The sequence below is a fragment of the Lissotriton helveticus genome, chromosome 3_1, assembly GCF_964261635.1.
Source record: "Lissotriton helveticus chromosome 3_1, aLisHel1.1, whole genome shotgun sequence".
Classification (NCBI taxonomy): Eukaryota; Metazoa; Chordata; class Amphibia; order Caudata; family Salamandridae; genus Lissotriton; species Lissotriton helveticus.
In genome coordinates this window covers 1,925,963,018-1,925,983,005 of record NC_136061.1, presented here as the reverse complement: position 1 = coordinate 1,925,983,005, position 19,988 = coordinate 1,925,963,018, and the positions used below count along the sequence as shown (strand labels likewise).

General features: G+C 49.7%; 1 protein-coding gene across 2 annotated transcripts in view; it reads right to left on the bottom strand.

Moving 5' to 3' along the window:
* Window positions 1-19,310, bottom strand: part of RASGRF1 (Ras protein specific guanine nucleotide releasing factor 1) — a 686,570-nt gene extending 667,260 nt beyond the window's left edge. Inside the window, exon 1 of one of the 2 annotated variants that reach the window (XM_078682942.1) lies at window positions 19,035-19,310. In XM_078682942.1, coding sequence (XP_078539068.1) covers window positions 19,035-19,310 — 276 coding nt within the window. The remainder of the gene's footprint in view (window positions 1-19,034) is intronic. The other variant, XM_078682943.1, reaches the window with a different exon arrangement.
* Window positions 19,311-19,988: the final 678 nt, after the last annotated feature.

The following is a 19,988-nucleotide window of genomic DNA, read 5'->3' as shown; positions in this document are numbered from 1 at the left end:
CATAATCTACAGTCCACCAAAATTTCAACTACATCCTTACCCTACTACGCTGTACAACACTACAATATACACCACTCAACTCTACACTATTCCACTGTCCGCCAGTGCAGTGTACACCACTCCACTGTATGCAATTCCACTGTATGTGACCCCACTATACGCTATTCCATTTTACACCACTACACTATATAATATTCAACTGTATGCCACCCCACTCTAAGACACTCCACTCTATGCTATTTCACTGTATGGCCCTCCAATGCACTGTACTCCACTGTACTCCACTTCACACCACGTCACTCTACGCCATTCCATTCTACCCTGTTTCATTGGACGACACTCCACTCTGCGACACTCCACTATATGCTGTTCCACTCCAGCCCACTCTTGTGTATGCCACTGCAGTGTTCGCAACTCCACTGTACACAACTCCACTATAGGCACTACACTGGATGCTATTCCAGTCAATGCCACTCCACTCAACCCAACTCGACTGTACACTACCCAACTATATGATATTCCACTGTACTGTATGGAACTCCACATTATGCCGATCAAATGTATGCTAGACCACTCTATGACACTCCATATTTTTTTTTCCATTTGACGCCGCTACTTTGTACGCCACTCCACTCTTTGGTATTTCAGTTTTCCACACTGCCTGTATGCCACTCTAGTCTATGTCACTGCACGTTACTGCACAGCACACAACTCAATTTTGCGCTAATCCACTATGGGACATGCCACTCTACAACACTCTGGTGTACAATATTCCAGTTTGTCCCAATCCACTCTTCTACACTCCACTGTACACTATTAAACTGAAAGGAACTCCACTCTACGCTATTCCAATATATGATACTCCGCTGTACGCTATTCCACTTTACGCCACTACAGTGTGTCACAGCACTATACATGGCTCCAATGTATGACACTCTGCACCACAATCTAGAACTGCACTCTCTAAAACTATACTGCACTTTATGGCAGCCTACAAGAATCTACTTCACTCTATCCATGTACACTCCACTGTCTAACTCTAGAGTCCAAATTATGCTTGTACAGTCCATTGTACGACACTCTATTCCACTAAACAATACATTTCAAAACTGTATGACACAGCCCTCCAACCTACTGCATGAGACACGACCCCAATTTATACGATTTTTAATCGACTATACAATACGCTACTCTACTCTACGACATGCTAATACACTGTATTATACTTTACTCCTCACTATGTTGGATAACTCCACTGAACTCTACTCCACCGTATGAGACTGCTTTGCTCTACGCTACTGTCCAATCATCCATTCTATACAGCTCACTGTACAACAAAACACTGCACTTTATATAGCTCCACTCAACAACACTCTATGACACTGTTTCCCACTTTACCCCACTACATTCTACTACACTTTACTCAATTCCACTATTCAATACTCCACTCTACGACGGTATGACACTATCTTTCATTTAGCTGTATAACACTCTAATTAACGATATATTCATAAATAGCATTCAATAATACAATTTGAACCACATTTTCATTAAAAACAGAACTCATTGACATTCAATGGAAAAATCAAAGCCTATAGATAAGTTATGGTTAGGAAAACTGTATTTGCCTTTTCCATACAAACCATACCTAAACTAGACAAACATTAGAAATTCTAAAGTTTTAGTTATAACTTTAATTTAGAATTTACACACCACCTTCACATAACCATAAGTACACAGTGTTCCGTTCAGCTTACATTTTAGCATAAAACTCCACCTTCAAATTACTATATGTTGCATACCTTTGTACACAACGTTCTCACCTCACTCACCATTCTGCATTAATAGCTTGTGACTCTACCATGTTCTGTGCTCTGAAAATAATCTCAATTGATGTGTCATAAGTGTTGTTATGAAAGCTATGATTTCACAATGATGTCATATGCAAGGGTATAACCAGTACATTGAGAAGGCGCAAGCCTCTGAGCCTCTCATTCTCCCTAGCTTGCATTGCAAGCCCAATTGCCCTCAGTGAACCTTGGGGACACCTCAGTTCACTCTTCTAGAATTGAGACCTTTAGAGGGGCATCTGAGGGTGGCTTAAGTCCTGACAAACCTCGTGAGATCTGGATTGTGGTTGCAGAGCAATTTACTCACCAAGACTGGGCCCATATGAATGTTGGGGCCGCCTACTATTAAGCTGGGGCATTTGCTGGGCATCATATCTTAGTTCTTGCATGCACCCTTGGGGTTCACAGCAGTTAAACACTGCGAACAATTGCAGTCCATGATTGTATAGGCCCTCTAATGCCTACCTTTTGCTGTGCTCCTGAAAAGACTGACACGGGCTCATTGGCAACATCCTGCTGTGTGGAGGTCAGTGTGTCAGCCAAAGCAGGGTTCCCTGTGACCCTTGTGGGCCCCCAAGGTGGTCGCTAGCTCCCCCTCATGCTCCAAGTACCCTTGTTTTGCTAAGTGGCACTTCCAGGGACAATTGCTTGTGGTAAGCTTGTCTGCCCAGTGTGGACACTGGGTGCATTCTGATGAGAGCTGGATGCTCCACTGGGTATGTGAGCTCCACTGAAGTCAGCTAAGGGGGTTTTATTGTTTTGCCTGGATGGAGCTTTGGGCACAGTACTAACAGTACTGATTATCCTACCCAGAGGGTCTGGGTCTGGCTGGAGGTTCACTAGGAAGCCTAGGCCAAAAGACATCAGAGATATTTAAATGACACTCAGGAACCCTTTAGCGTAGGAGTAGTGGTTAACTTGCATACCGTTTTATAGGTGTTTTAGTGGTAGCATTTAGTTTTGCGTGCAATAAAGTACTTTACTTTTTGCAAAGATAAAGCACGGCACTGGACATTAATTTATTAAGTGGCATTGTATTGCCTCTCTGAAATTTGAGTGTCTAGCCCTTCAGTACATCTGTGAGTAATCCTAGGACTGTTCATCTCCCTACCCTGGGAGTCAAGTGTGCTTGTGACCAGTTGGCGGTTCAATAGTTAGGAAGGATCCATGGCACCAGAGGTAAAAGAATCCATTTTGTTTTATGTGAAGCCCAGTGAATACTGACGGCCCAGGCCCACCATCCCCACCAAACCAGGTCTCACAGCATGTGACATGAATGAGCCCACATGGCAGAAATGCGCTGTATGGATGCACATAACACCACATATGACATCCCCAATTATATCATCTATGCTTCGTGCAGGGAATAGGGTATGTAACTACCCTGTCACCAATTATATATAGGAATGCACAAGCCATGGTACGCATTATTGATTTAATTTGTGATGTCATGAGTGAGGTCAATAGTAATGCTATTGAGGATCCCAAGTGTGGTGTAATGCTGCTTGTGGTGTCATGTATGAGGCCAAGAGTATTGCATTTACCATCTTGTAGTTGTACAGCCAGGAGAAGCTGGCTTACTGAACATCTGGTCTGCCGGCCTTTTTTTCTCATGTGTGCTCAAACCCTGCCCTCGAACTGCGTCAAACTCTGGAAATACTCGCAAAATACAGCTTCAGTCTGATTTGAAGCATTGCACTCCACACAGACGTCGTTTCAGTGTTTGCAGCTTCTTTACTACAGTTCCCTTTTTTAGCGTGGTATTTACATACTCTGTGCATGGCGCTGCTGTTGGTGTGGGATCCTTGGATACTGGAGTGGGACATGATGGACAGAAAATACAGTAAAATGAAGTTAATTATGTGAGTCTAAAAAAACAAAAATCCAATCAGTAGAACCAGAGATATGTATTTCAAAGATTCAAGTGGAAATAGTGCCTGGTAGCACAAAGCGCAAACTGCGGCGGACCAGCACAAAGTCATGAGTTCAGGCCAACCGCAATGGAGCGTGGGATGGGTACAGGGACCACATTGGGCCCACTGAACAAAGTTCCATAAATCAGGGTTGTGGAGCCTTGTGAGGTACCACATCAAGGATGCATCACGCAGTGGCAGTTTCAAGGAATCTGTGGGGCTGCGATGCAGAGACCTGTACCTTTGTTGGGGATGCTATTGATGAGGGAGTTGCGATGGAAAGCCCTGCATCGATGATGTATCGCACACCGGCGTTCTTAAGAAGCTGCAGGGCTGTGAAGCAAAGTCCTGCTTCGTCGTTGAGGTTGCTGCCAATGAGGGGCTTGCGATGCAAAGGCCTGCAATGAGGATGTGTTGCACAGCAGTGGTTCAGAGGAGACTGTGGGTTGCAATGCAAATTCAGGTGTCAGGGATGCATCGCCCTGTGACAGTTCTGAGTGGAACTGTGAGGAGATGTGCCACCTTGCACCGGTTCTGCCCACTGGTCCTCAGTTGGGCTGGCAAAGCATCTTTAGACCAACTTACGAGGGTCCAGAACTCCAGTGGCACCACTTAGGGGGTCAAGATTCACAGCAGACTGAGTCCAGATGCTGGGTTCGATGTGTTTTAGTGAGAGGCTGGGTTTGCATTGGGAGAGTAGGAAGTAGTGGCGCTCTGAGCAGTGTGATCTTGTAACTGAGATAGGTGTTCAGTAGGCACGCGGTGCAAAACAGGACAGGGGAACACAACCCCTACTGAAAAAACACCCCTGAAATGATTTAGGGAGGCCTAGACCAAATGGAAGGAGAACGGATCCTGTGCACACGCAAGTGTAGTATGTAGTAACCCTGGGCGTAGTGGGCGTAGTGGGGCTTCGCGAAGCTACGTGAAGTGGCCGAAAAACTACGCTCACCCACGCACTTTGCGTAGCCCCACTACGCGCCACCCGCCTCCCTAAATGCTTAAATTACCTTACAAATGAATTATATAAAACCACTTACCTTGTCTGCTGCGTCCCCGGGGCTCCCTCTCGTCATCGCGCCGCCGGCGCCACTGTCTTGGATACTAATGCGCATGCGCGGGCGGCCGCGCATACGCATTAGTATCCAAGACGGCGGCGCCAGCGGCGCGATGACGAGAGGGAGCACCGGGGACGCAGCGGACAAGGTAAGTGGTTTTATAATTCATTTTTAAGCTAGTTTAAGCATTTAGGGAGGGCGGGAGGGAGGCGGGTGGTGGGCAACTTCGCTACGCCCACGGAGTGGGCGTAGTGTTGCCTGCTACGCCTACTTTGCAAAGGGCGAAGTAAGCAACACTACGCCCACTCCGTGGGCGTAGCGAAGTACTTTGCCCAGGGTTAATATGTAGTCCTGGTGTGAGGACTAAAATTTCTACTGGGAGAAATAGTTGCTTCAAAGTACAAAAGAACGTAGGAAATCAAGGTTCATGTGAATAAAGTTTTTTATAAGTCAGGTAGTGGTCAGTACAGTAAAATAGTAGCCAGCCGATATGTGTTTCGTCACACCGTGAAGGAGGTGTAACTCATCAGGGCTGCAGGGCTACAGTGGTGACGAGATCGGTACCCGGACGCCGTTTCATTTACAGGCGCACTTATCGTGTGCGCTCCTCCCCTGTTTCAGGCACCCTCTCGCAGCCCGGGACGCAACCCGCCCTGGCCCTCCTTGCCTTCTAGCCCAGCAGCCCACTGGCGGTTCTTGCCTTCAGTACACACGGACGTGGCCATTGTCCACCGTTCCGTGCCCTACCGATCTCGTCACCACTGTAGCCCTGCAGCCCTGATGAGTTACACCTCCTTCACTATTTCTCCCAGTAGAAATTTTAGTCCTCACACCAGGACTACATACTACACTTGCGTCTGCACAGGATCCGTTCTCCGCTGGGTTCGATGTGGTTGGAGCCTTTTGTGTCCCTGAAGCTCTGATCTGAAGGCCAACCAACCAGCCCTTGAAGTCACTCTGGAGGTCCCGGGTTCAAGATGCAGGCCCAGTCCTTTCATTCAGGCCACAGGACAACAGAGAAGCAGCCCTTCTTGCTGAAACAGCACACTAGTCCTTCTCAGTCTTCCACGGGTCAAGAGGTGTATGAAGAGTTGGGTCTGACGGTCCCTCATTTATACATGGTGCCCACTTGGAAATAGGAAACGTTTCTGGAGGTTTCCACCCTAGCTGCGTTTTTGATATGATAGGTGACAGCTCCTCTCCCTCTTCATGTCAGAGATGACCCATTCTGCTAACACCTATTTCCCTTTTGTCTCTGCTTGGGAGCAATACACTAAGACAGACTGCCAGCTATACCAAATATATGACCCAGGATACATGCTACAGGCACCAGATGGTTAGGACAAGTAAAAGTAACCTTTCTAAAAGTGGTATTTTCAGAATTATGAATTAAAATCTGACTTTACCATTAACGAGGGTTTTAAATTACAATTCTCTAGAAACAAACCTGGACGTTAAATGTAATAAGTTAACCCAATGTTATTCTATGGGAGAGGTAGGCCTGCAGTAGTAAAAAAACAAATTCGAGAGTTTTTCACTAGCAGAACATCATGCATAACTTAAAAGTACATGCCCAAATTTTGTAATATATTGCACCCTGTCTTATGGGTTTTTTAGGGCCTTTCCTAGGGGTGACTTTTATGAATTACAAAGGAAGGTTTCGCCTCGCAAAAGATTTATCTTGTCAGGTCAAAATGAAAGTTTAAACTGCACACACAGGCTGCAATGGCAGGCCTGAGACATGCTTGACAGACTACTTAAGTGGGTAGTTTAATAGGTGATGCATGCCCAATAATAGCATTTAATGTACAGGCTCTGTGTACATGTAGTTCCACTTTATTAAGGACTTATAAATAAATTAAATGTGCCAATTGGGTGCAAACCAATTTTTCCATTTAAAGGCGAGAGCACAAGGCCTTTAGCATGGGTTAGCACTGGTAAAGTGTGCGGAGCCCAAAAAGCCAACAAAAACCGGTTCAGAAAACTGGAGGGTGAGGGCAAAAAGTTTAGGGATGACCCTTCAGAAAGGGCCAAGTCCAACACGCCCCTTGTCCATTCATTGTATGCACACCACATCCCAACTATAGGCACCCCTCACCCAGCGTGCAGACAGGCCACTTTCCTTTCTTTATTGTGTAGGCTCCCAGCAGCACGTACATCCTTTACACACAATATACCATAGAAAACCCCACTACGAGCATGCAGGCAGGCCACTGTCCTTTAGTGTGCAGACCCCTTCCAGCATGTACATCATTCACACACTATATAGACCAGGGGTCTCCAACCAGTAGCTCGGGAGCTACTGGTAGCTCACCAGCACCCTCATAGTAGCTCTCAGAGGTGAAGCAAACCAAGCCTATCTGGGAGATTCTCTTTATATTGTAAAAGGCAACACTGCTCATTCCACTACCCTTAAGAGTTACAGACAGCCAAACCAATAGCAGGGCCATTTGATAACACTCAAACACACACTTTGGTGGCCTATCAATTCATCAATCAGGGATTTATAGAGCACACTACTCACCTGTGAGGGTCTCAAGGCGCTGGGGGAGTGTGTGTCGGGGGATTTGGGCACTTCAGGTCATTCGAAAAGCCAGATCTTGAGGCTCTTCCTGAATGCTTTCTGTGTCGTGCTTCATCTGATGCTGAGGGGTAGTTTGTTCCAGGTCTTGGCCATGATGTAGGAGAAGAATATGCCTCCTGTACTGGTTCTGTGGATGCAGGGGATCTCGGCCAAGACCTGGTCAGTGGAGCAGAGGTTTCTTTTGGGGGTGTAGAAGGACATTAACTTGTTGAGGTATTGTGGTCCGGTGTTTTGGAGACCTTTATAGGTGTGTGTGAGCAGCTTGAAAATCACTCTGTTTTTCGACGGGGAGGCAATGGAGGTCTTGTATATGCTGGGTAATGTGGTCTTGTCATGGGATGCTGAGCATGAGTGCCTTCTGGGCAGTCTAAGGTTTGTAGAGTAGTGATTTGTTGATTCCGGCATAGAGGGTGTTCCCATAGTCCAGCCTGCTGATGATGGGTGCATAGGTGACGGTCTTCCTGGATTCAGTGGGTGGGTCCATTTGAAGGTCTTGCTGAGTAAGCGGAGGGTGTTGAAGCATGTGGAAGATGCAGTATTGGCCTATGGGTCTGCCACATGAACCATCTTTATCCACTTTAAATCTACCTAAGAAAGAGATTGGCCATATTATCCACCCGGCTCCATCAGTCGCACGGTATGTGACATCAAAGAATAGTAGCAACAGTAACCAGGGGTGACCGACCAAAGGGTGTGACTTCAAGAACTAAAGTGAAAATATGTTAATTGGGAGCATGATCAACCAAAGAGCCGAAGAGAACAGAGTATGCATCCAGAGCAGGGAAAATTAAAAACATCACATTCATTTTTGTGTGGGTGTATGACATTGTGTCCTTCCTAAATAAACAGTGTGGATTCCTTAAAACTACTCCTAGCATCAAGGACTACCAAATATGTATGCTGGTCTCCATCATAAGAGTATTATCTCTGATGCAATTGTGCCCATTCATGTATAATTGTGCCATAGCTATAATATTTTCATCCTTGACTATTTTGGGCACATAAGTAGAGTAATTACATACTTGCTGCCATCACTGACATTTTCATTTTCATTTTCAAGAATCTTTATTCGGTGATTAAAAAAACACCATAAAAGCACATTTATATACACAGATAACAATAAAACATTATTAAATACTGATTAGGATCCTTGTACATAATTGATATGCTAAAAAGAATGCCAACATAAGGGCCATATAAATACAGATCACAATATTTCAATCCTCTCCCCTCGTCTTTCTTAAACGAATTGCGACTTTGATGAAGTTCAAAATGCTACACAAAGTTAAAGGGTCAGAGGCTTTTAACAGAAATACTAGAGCATCCCTGGCGTGTTCCAGTTGGGCCTTTTTTAAAATATTTACAAGGAATCTACGCCTAGGCATGGAGAAATAGGGACAAAGCAAAACAAAGTGAAGGGTATCCTGCGGAGACCGGTTGTCGCAGCCGCAGGGACCCTTCTGCTCGATAGATGAAGTAAACCCGGCAGGTGTGGCCAACATAAAGGGGAGCAGATTCAGTCTGAGACGGCACATTAAAAATCTATCCTGTGCATTATGTAGAAGAAATAAGTAAGGCTCCATACCCTCCACGCTTTTTACCAAACCATGGGCCCTTACAGTCTTTTTCACTCCTTCAGCATCAGCTCGCCGTTGGGTTTCTCGCTCCAAAAATAGTTCCCCTACTCGCTTCTTGTGCTGTGCTGAAATAGTAGCTGGGTTCGTGAAGAGATTCCCCAAACCTAAATCCTCCAGGGTATTTTTCACGTATTTGAGCCAGGGGATGCGCATTGAGTGGTTCCTACCTAGGCAGTCCAATAGAATTTCTCTGCTTAGATGCGCATCTGGGTTTATCCATATTTTTAACCAGGCCACTATTGGCCTAAGTTTTAACAAGTCTTCCAAATATGGCCTCCCTAGCTCCCTGTGGGCTATAAGACCAGCCGTGCTGGGTGGCGCCCTCAGGATTGCTTTCAAATACCTATTTTCTTCCTGTTGGATTCTAGTTGTGTTCACGAACCCCCAGACTTCTGCCCCATAAATTACTTTGGAGCATGTTATGGAGCCATACAAATTCATCACCTGTTCCGGACTCCATCTGCCCACCCTCCTGCCATATCCAGCTATCGCCCCGTTAGAGGCAATCATTTTAGTACAACGTTCCGCTACCAAAGGGGTAAATTGCAGGGCACCGTCAAAAGTTACCCCGAGGTAGGAGAACGTCTTAACCTGCTCCAAACTGTGGGAACCAATTGTGTAAACAAATTTGGAGGAAGGTTTTTTGCCGGCCAGGAGCACATATGATTTCCCTAGGTTGACAAATAGGTCCAGGTTACTCATGAACTCCGCAAACCCCTCTATCAGGGTTTGTAGACTTCGTGGTGTTCTTGCCAATAAAACCGCATCATCTGCGTAAAGCAGGACGGGGATATGCCGCGGCCCAACCCTTGGACAATCTGCCTTTAGACCCAGAAGGAACTGCTCCAGATTATTGATATAAAGGGAGAACAAAAAAGGGGCAAGTATACAGCCTTGTCTGACTCCACTCCTACATGGAAAGGAGTCAGACAGTCCTCCCTCCCTGTTAAATCTGACCTTGGCCGTAGTGTCACTATGCAGTTCCCTCAGTATGGTGATTAGGCCATTCTCTATCCCCATACCTGACATCATATCCCACAACTTTCCTCTGTTGACGTGATCGAATGCTGCTGCCAAATCCATGAATCCCATATAGATGGGTTCATCGCTGGCCAAGGTATACTTGGCAGTCAGCATGTATAGGTTCAGGCACTGGTCACTAGTGGACCTCCCTGTCCTAAACCCATACTGGGTATCCGAGAAGATATTGTTCTCTTCGGTCCATTCGGTCAATCTATTCAGGATTGCCCTTCCCAAAAGTTTGGCCGATACGTCAATCAGGGAAATGGGCCGATAACACTTCGGGTCATCCCTATTGCCCTTTTTAAAAATTGGCACAATGATCGCCTTAGACCAGGACGGTGGAAGCCCACAGGTAATAGCGGTATTTAGGACCCTGGTCATCAAAGGAGCCCATAGATCTATATTACTAAGGAACAGGTCAGGAGGAATTCCATCCGGGCCCGGGGCTTTATTTTTAGTTAGACCCTCCATCCCTGTCATGATCTCCTTAAGAGAGAATGTAACTGGTGGGACCTGTCTTGGGGATACTGGTGGTTCCACGTGGGTGCCCGACTCATAATTGTATAAACCCCTAAAGTGGGTTACCCATTGCTCCGGAAGAATATTAGCCCCTATCTCCGGAGAATCATTTTCTAAAAAGGTCGGTTTATTGATGATTCTCCAGAACCCCGCTAGATCTTTTCTTTCCCCAGCTTCTCTTAGATCTGCCCATGCTTCTGCCTGTAGGGCAAGTTTCCTCCTTTTGATCTCTTTTTTATACTTTTCTCTACTGACCCTAATAATCTGTGGATCCCGTGGTTTCGTCTTGAGGGAGCATTTCAGTTCCCTCAGTGCCTTAGAGCAATCTCTGTCAAACCAACGGGGATTTACCTGGTTACGTATGGGCACACTAGACCTCAATAATTCATCAATTAAGTTGGCAATGTGGTCGAACGCTTCCAAGACCCTTGGACCCTGTATTTCCAGATCTAAGCAATCATTAATGGCCACTAGGCCCTTATCGCCCAGAGTTTTATAAAACTGTGCACCATCAATTTTAGACCACTTCAGTCTCCTGCCTTGATCAGTGGCCCTCTCCTCGATTAAACAACGAGATTTAATTCCAGTGCCCGCCTTGTAAAAGAGCGTTAAGATGAGCGGGTTATGGTCGCTAAAACTGCTCCACTCTATCCCTACACTGATTATTTTGTTGATCAACGATCTCGAGACCAAGATGTAATCTATAATAGATGCACAGCCCCTACCCTTAAAGGTTGGTGGGAGCGTGCCATCCGACTGTGGATCTATCATGTTAATGGTGTGCTCTAGGTCGTACTTAAGCCGAAGCAACCCGAGAGCCACCCCAGTCGGCGTGTGTAAAAAATGCGGCCCCTTCTCAATCGGGCATTGTGCCCAATCTGTATTTGCCTTAATCAGTGCCGGACAGAGGTGGCAGTTAAAGTCTCCTACCAAAAGCAGCCCATGAGACGGCCCTTTGTTCTGGGAAATAATTTCCTGACCCAGCCTCTGGTCAAGTTCAGCTAATAGGGGGGAATGGGTATTTAATGTCTCACTGTTATAAAAATTAAAAACCGACAAATTCAACCCCTTACCAGAAAACCGAACTGCCTGTAATCCATACAAATTCCAGTCTGGGGACGACCAGGTACCTGGGAGGGATAAATCTACATAAACAGCTAGACCACCCATTGCTCTCCCAGAACTGGATTTTCGGGCGGGAACAAAAAAACACTTATAGCCCTGGAGATGGTAATTATTCACCACAGCCCATGTCTCCTGTAAGCATATAACATTAAATTTCCTGATAAAATCAACCCACTCCTTGTTGTTAAATATACCTGCTAGGCCCGCTACATTCCAGGAAATAATCCTCACATCCTCTCCACCTAATACTACACCCCCCTGACTCCTTGGTCCTATCTCCTGCAACACCCCTTGCATAACCCCCCCGCCTCCTCCCACCAAACCATCTACAGCCATACCCTTGTTTTCAGAGAACATAGGTTCCACCGCCCTAATTATTTGAATTTGCAGAGCCATGTGTCTTTGCTCCTCCGATATTACTACTTGAGAGCCCTTTTCTGTGTTCTCCTTGGGGGCCTTCTCTGTTTGTCAATCCACCCCCTCTAGGCCGTTCAGACAATTAAACCGGTTATAAGTAAGGAGAGGTGGTGCTGGTCTGCCAAATAGTGGCCTAGGATGAAAGGCCTGGTGTCTCCCCCTTCTTCCAACCCTCTCCCATCTATCATAATTTGGGAGTGGGTGGAGTGGGCCTGGGGCGATAGGAAAGAAGAAGGACACACGGAGGGTTTGGATGGTAGATTCCCTTGATATGTTTTCCCCTTGACATATATGCGACACCGTACCCTTGTCCCTAAAACTCACCAATAAACAGTCCCCAGGGATGGATTTCTGAGTTCTCCCCACCCATGGGACCCTTCTTACCATTATAATTTCGTTATTAAGATGTCTCGGGAGGGGTCTATTTCTGTTTAGCCACTTAATTACCCTAGTTTTTAGGGCACAAAAATCCTCAACTTCTCCTTCATCAAGTTGCGGGACCCCTGCCATGACCACAGTAAGGTCATTAGTCTCAGGTGGTAAGTTAGGACGACGGGGTCTTGCGGGGGGCTTATTTTGATAGTCCGGGATAATATTATCTGCCGGGTGTGCCGGAGATACTGGTACAAGAGAGGGATTAAGTGTGTTTGCGTAGAGTGGATTGGTAGTTACAGGTTTTGGGTTTAAGGGTTGTTGAGGGGCTACCCCATTTACAGCTTGTAGTGAAGCTGGGTTTACTACCCTGTGTCCCGTCCCTTGTGGGACTACAGGGGTGGTGATAGGTTCTAGATCACTTCCCTGTCGACCAGCGCGAGTTTTCAGACTTCCCAGTGTGGCCTCCAATATGGTTAGTCTGATCTCAATCTTTTTTATGCTTTCGCTGATCGGAAGTAACAGCGACCTTAACAGGAATTCCAGATTTCCCAGCGGCACAACAGAGAGGGGGACATTAACAATACTAGTTCCTATATCTTTGGTCAAGGCAGGAACTGTGTCTTCCTGGGCGTTAGATTTAAGGTGTAGCTCTGCCGGTGGTTTCACTATTGGTACAGGATGTTTTAGGGATTTGCCAAAGTCCAAGTGTGAGATCTTAGGTTTACTGCTTCCCTGCGCTCCCTTTGCCCTTCTCCTACGCTTTTTTGGAGGGGGTCCCAGAATTACTTGTGTAGTGACTGCTTTCGGTTTGGGATTCCTATCATTATGAACTGTGGGCGGTTGTGAGATTAAATCGATAGTCCCCCTAGCGGGGCTGGGGCTAATAGCTAGAGCTGTACTCATAATTTCAACTGGTGAGGTGTTAGTACACTCCCTTAACAGGAGTGGAACATCCTCAATTCGAGTTAACTCCTCCCTAAATGTAATAGATTGTTCTCCCATGGGGGTATTTTTCAGGTTGTCCACTGATCGTCTCCGTTCCGCCCTTAGCCGGGACAAATTTCCCTCTTTGTCAGCCTCCCCCACTGCCCGTGAGAAATAGTTTTCGAGTGTCCCATTTTTCACTCCTCCCGGCTTCTGAGGGGTACTCTCCCTTGCCGGGGAAGGCATGATTTTACTCTGAAAGGGTCAGTTATGCCTCACAGAGCGGATATAACACATTAATAGTTCCAGGAGGTACCTGCACAGTCCGGAAAACCAAGAGAGTAGGCCCAGCCCAGCCTCCTCCGGCCTGTGACGGCCTTGGACGGTCCCGCCCTTGTCCCGGGCTTCTCCCGGCGCTCCCGCGCGCTCCCGCGCCGCGGGGGTTCAAGGAGCTTAATATGGTATAGCACAAGTAGGTGGAGTGGTGTGAGGGGTCGGGGAGAGCGGCCCAGGTGTGGCTAGTCAGGCAGGCGGGCGCTCCTGGGATATGCAGTTCCAGTAGAGCGCGCGCACTCGCTCGCAGCCCCGGCAATTCAACTTCCCTCGTTGTCCCCTTAGATGAAGCAGCAGGCGGCTCTCCTGACGCAGCGGGACCCGCGAAGCGGGTTCCGCAAGAAGTGGGCTTTAAACAGGAAAATCCAGGTGGGTCCAAAACAAAGTTCAGCAAGGCGTCCCGCTCGCAAGCTCTGCGAGCACAGTTAATGAAGGCACAGTGAAGGGGTGGGAGGGGTCGGGGAGAGCGGCCCAGGTGTGGCTAGTCAGGCAGGCGGGCGCTCCTGGGATATGCAGTTCCAGTAGAGCGCGCGCACTCGCTCGCAGCCCCGGCAATTCAACTTCCCTCGTTGTCCCCTTAGATGAAGCAGCAGGCGGCTCTCCTGACGCAGCGGGACCCGCGAAGCGGGTTCCGCAAGAAGTGGGCTTTAAACAGGAAAATCCAGGTGGGTCCAAAACAAAGTTCAGCAAGGCGTCCCGCTCGCAAGCTCTGCGAGCACAGTTAATGAAGGCACAGTGAAGGGGTGGGAGGGGTCGGGGAGAGCGGCCCAGGTGTGGCTAGTCAGGCAGGCGGGCGCTCCTGGGATATGCAGTTCCAGTAGAGCGCGCGCACTCGCTCGCAGCCCCGGCAATTCAACTTCCCTCGTTGTCCCCTTAGATGAAGCAGCAGGCGGCTCTCCTGACGCAGCGGGACCCGCGAAGCGGGTTCCGCAAGAAGTGGGCTTTAAACAGGAAAATCCAGGTGGGTCCAAAACAAAGTTCAGCAAGGCATATTAAGAGCATGACTGATCTGCTTTTAGCCATTCCTGGCAGAGTGGCAGCATCTTCTACCATAATAATGGCCATAACTTGTATATGTTGGGCATCCAGCTGTGGCACAGTGGTAGCCCTGGTTTAATGGTGGCATTATTAGCATAACAGAGGCATTTTTAGTGTTATGGTGAGGAACCATGCCCTATGATTCCAATACCTAAGTATTTGAAGCATAATTTGTCCATGAGAGGCATTTTTACATGGCGGTACTCAATGAAAAGTAAAAGCTGATGTTTAGGGACTGTGTAATCTCTAACAATGAAAACTGATTTGATTTTTAAAAGAATAAATTATGCTTTTTTTTTTAAAAGGTTTTTCTTCTGGAAAATTGAGTTAGATTGCTCAAAGCTGAAAGGGATTTTGATAGAAAACTATGTGTATTTTCAAAAACGAATATGCGAATAAAGACATAATATTGCAATTCTAAAACACATTTAAAGTTGTTAGCTGAATGATAATACAATTTGAGTTGGAGAGACTTACTGCTGTGGTACTACCCTTTGTGGCACACAGCATGTGATGATTTGAATTTTACTTCATTACAAGCATTTAATTTTGATAAATGTTTTCCTAGCATTCTGCTGATAACTACACCTGAAATGTTTGAGGGGTTACTACTGATAACTGTGCTTAGGGTGTTCATAGTGTAATGTTAATACATATCATCAGCATTTTACAGTGATAAAATATGCTAGTAGCTCAGCAGGACTTTCCGTCATCAGAATTAGCTCTTACTACAGAAAAGGTTGGAGACCCCTGATATAGACGAACCGCCAACCGTATGCCCACCCTTGTCCTCCTTATGCACCCCACTCCCAGCACATAGGCAGCCAGGCCTCTGCTGCTCGGTCTGTCCCTGCTCCACGATACACGCACAGGCCGTGCCCTTTGTGTACATACATTGTGTTAGCCACATGCACAGGGCGCTGTCTTCAGAATGCACACACCATGTGCCACATTCGACCCCACCTCTGGACATACACAGCCGGTGTCCTATGTATCCCCCCCCCCCCTATTATGTACTCCCTTCCCCACTGTTCACGTCTGTCAGAGAAGTCTCGCCGTTCTCCAGTCTGCCCTGGGCCCGCCACCACAGCCCATCCCAGAATATCCACTATGCACTTTTTCATCGTATGTCCCTAAGAAGTGCTCCCTGTGCCCTGTCCCCCGTGTTCATATGCCGCTGTCCTCGGTGCGCATGCGCCCCCAGGAGATGTCCCATGGCCTGCCTTTTTCTTTCGCATAGATTTGAAGCTCTCTATGTACCCCTGCCCCCACCCCGACTCCGGCCTTCACCAGTGGGCTGTGGCTCCTCACAGCAAGTCCCTTTGGTTAGTGCTCTCTGTGCGCACGAGGCCCCGGTTGGGACCTATGACTGCGCCCGCCCTTCCTTCGTCTTGCGGCCCAACGGGTGATGCTCTTCGTACCTCACGCTGCGGACCCTCATTCGGCCACTGTCGCCTTGGTTTCTGACCCTGCCCCTCCGCATGCCAGCGGCCCGCATTAAGCCACTGCCCACCCCGTACCCTCAGCATACCACGCGCCCTCCACCGCAGCCCGTGCTCGCGCTCCCAGGGCGCAGTCTCGCGCCTGGTCCCTGCCTGCGGCTCCTCCGTGCGTGACGCCCAGGGTGCGGGCAGGCCTGGGCACTGTCTACTTTATCGTCACCAGAACACCGGGATTGCCCCAGCCTGGTGCCCTCAGCGTCCCACCGAGGCTACTGCTACCCTGAAATTCCTCTAACCCATATATTCTCCTACAACCCCACCCCCCCCCCCCAAAAGGTAATTACCTCCCCCAAGCTGAAACCTCTCCACGGGACTGTGGCTGCTTGACGTAGCTCTACTCTCAAATGTCTGCCCCTCTCGGGCCCTCCAGCCCAGGCTGCTGTCCCTCGGAATGTGCGCACCACCTGAAGACGCCGCAATGCCGCAGCCCTCAGCATGACCCCGGGAAGCCACCTTAACTCCGAGGCACCTGGATGTACCACCGCGAAATCGAGTGTGCCCCTGAACATGGCCTCTGCCCCTCAGGACACCAGCCACCTCCCTCGGACTGCGGGCCATCAGCATACCTCTCCTGGGGCCCTTAACAGACCGCCGGCGCTGCGGCCTTCGGTATGCCCCTTCCTGGATGAGGCCCCTCAATGTGCTATGTGCGATCGCTGAAAGAGCCCCCGAAGTTGGTCTCCTCGGCATACTCCCCAGAGTCTGACACCCGGCGCCAGTGTGCCATCTGCAGAGCCGCTGCCCCTCAGCTTGACTCCCCCACCCCTTGACGCAGGGGCGCCTCTGTATATGTTTGTGGTGTTGGCCTAAGGATGCGAGCCATGTTACGACTTTCACGAACTCCATCCTATGATGGGCACCGCATTTAGCGCCATCTGCCCTCGACCGCTCGGTAGGCGCTACCAGCCCTTTACTCATCAGTATGCCACTGAGCGTGTGGCTTCTCTGAATGTTTATTCGGGCTGTGGCTCCTCGGTATACCCCTCAGCCTGTGGCTCCCCAGTATACCCCTCAGCCTGTGGCTCCCTAGTATACCGCCCAGCCTATTGCTACTCACTATACCCTCAGCCTGTGGTTCCTCACAAAACCCCTCAGCCTGTGGCTCCTCACTATACCCCTCAGCCTGTGGTTCGTCAGTATACCCCTCAGCCTGTAGCTCCACACTATACCCCTCAGCCTGTGGCTCCTCACTATACCCCTCAGCCTGTGGTTCCTCAGTATACCCCTCAGCCTGTAGCTCCTCACTATACCCCTCAGCCTGTGGCTCCTCACTATACCCCTCAGCCTGTGGTTCCTCAGTATACCCCTCAGCCTGTAGCTCCTCACTATACCCCTCAGCCTGTGGCTCCTCACTATACCCCTCAGCCTGTGGCTCCTCACTATACCCCTCAGCCTGTGGCTCCTCACTATAGCCCTCAGCCTGTGGCTCCTCCCTATACCCCTCAGCCTGTAGCTCCTTAGTATACCCCCTCCGCCTGTGGTTCCTCGCAAAACTTCTCCGCCTGTGGCTCCTCAGTATACCCCTCAGCCTGTGGTTCGTCAGTATACCCCTCAGCCTGTAGCTCCTCACTATACCCCTCAGCCTGTGGCTCCTCACTATACCCCTCAGCCTGTGGTTCCTCAGTATACCCCTCAGCCTGTAGCTCCTCGCTATACCCCTCAGTCTGTAGCTCTCCACTATACCCCTCAGCCTGTGGCTCCTCACTATACCCCTCAGCCTGTGGCTCCTCACTATACCCCTCAGCCTGTGGCTCCTCACTATACCCCTCCGCCTGTAGCTCCTTAGTATACCCCTCAGCCTGTAGCTCCTTAGTATACCCCCTCCGCCTGTGGTTCCTCGCAAAACTTCTCCGCCTGTGGCTCCTCAGTATACCCCTCAGCCTGTGGCTCCTCAGTATACCCCTCAGCCTGTGGTTCCTCAGTATACCCCTCAGCCTGTGGCGCCTCACTATACCCCTCAGCCTGTGGTTCCTCAGTATACCCCTCAGCCTGTGGCTCCTCACTATACCCCTCAGCCTGTGGCTCCTCACTATACCCCTCAGTCTGTAGCTCCTCACTATACCCCTCAGCCTGTGGCTCCTCACTATACCCCTCAGCCTGTGGTTCCTCAGTATACCCCTCAGCCTGTGGTTCCTCAGTATACCCCTCAGCCTGTGGCTCCTCACTATACCCCTCAGCCTGTGGTTCCTCAGTATACCCCTCAGCCTGTGGCTCCTCACTATACCCCTCAGCCTGTGGCTCCTCACTATACCCCTCAGCCTGTGGTTCCTCAGTATACCCCTCAGCCTGTGGCTCCTCACTATACCCCTCAGCCTGTGGCTCCTCACTATACCCCTCAGCCTGTGGCTCCTCACTATACCCCTCAGTCTGTAGCTCCTCACTATACCCCTCAGCCTGTGGCTCCTCACTATACCCCTCAGCCTGTGGTTCCTCAGTATACCCCTCAGCCTGTGGTTCCTCAGTATACCCCTCAGCCTGTGGTTCCTCAGTATACCCCTCAGCCCGTGGCTCCTCCTTATGCACCACTAAGCCAAGAGGTGGCCCTTAGTGGGCGCTTGTGTTGCGCCCCCCTGGACGCCGCATATAGACGGATGTTCCGCACTATACCCATCACCATGAGGCCCCCTCTGCGCTAGGACCCCGGCTGCATGCGTTCTGGCTTCTCAGGCGCCCCTTACACGGACCCAGAATACCCACCCGCGCACATTAGTAACCCGCCTCCTCCGCCCTCCTTACCTGCTTCTCCAGCGACTCTTTCCCGCACTGGGGGCCCTTGCCCGGGCCCCCGCGCTCGCAGACGCTGCCCTCCAGCAGGTAGAGGCCGGAGGGCCGGGCGCTCGAGTCCGTCTCGTAGTAGAAGAGCATGTTCTGCAGCAGCGAGAACCACTTGCAGTGCCATTTGGTGTTGTCCGAGCTCCGCTTGCTGAGGAAGCCGCGGCGGCTGCCGTCCTTCTTGGCCAGCAGCCCTAGGTAGGTGACATGAGCGTCATTTAGCCGGATCCCCTTCTGCATGGTGCCCCCTGCGAGCTGCCGCAGCTCACATGGCTTGTCAGCGGCACCTTCCGAGCAGCACCCTGGTCAGCACCAGCCCCGGCATCCTCTGGAAAGTACCATCCCTCCTTAATCAGCGCCTTGTAGAAATCAGTATCCCCCAGAACTCGACGCTCCACGAAGTCAGCATCCCTGCGAAATCAGCCACCTTCGTAGCGTGAGCATCCTCCCCAAATCAGCGTCTACCGCAGCACACATGGCAGTCAGCGCACCTGCCCAGCAGCCAGTCAGCAGCTACCGCTGGCAGCGTCGCCCTGCCACGAGGATCCTCCTGAAATCAGCATCCCCGAAAACAGTATTCTCTCGAAATTAACATCCTCCGAAAAACAGCATCTTCTTGGAAAAAGCAGTCTCGTTATCAGCATCCTTTCGCACTCTGCGCTCTAGCGAAGCCAGCAGGGTACCAAACTCAGCATGTCACCGAAATCAGCACCATCCACGAGGGACAGCAGCCGCGGAGTCCGGCTCGGGCGGCCGTCGCTGAGCCCCTCCCTAAGGCCCCCTCGCCGCTGCACGAGCACCAACAGGAGGGAGGGCAGCTTTACTCTCCCGCAGACCCCCTGCGAGGGAACGGGCCCTGCTGCTGCACACGGGCTGTGGGGGCACTGCCCTCTCCCGCAGACGGCTCACCTGCACGCT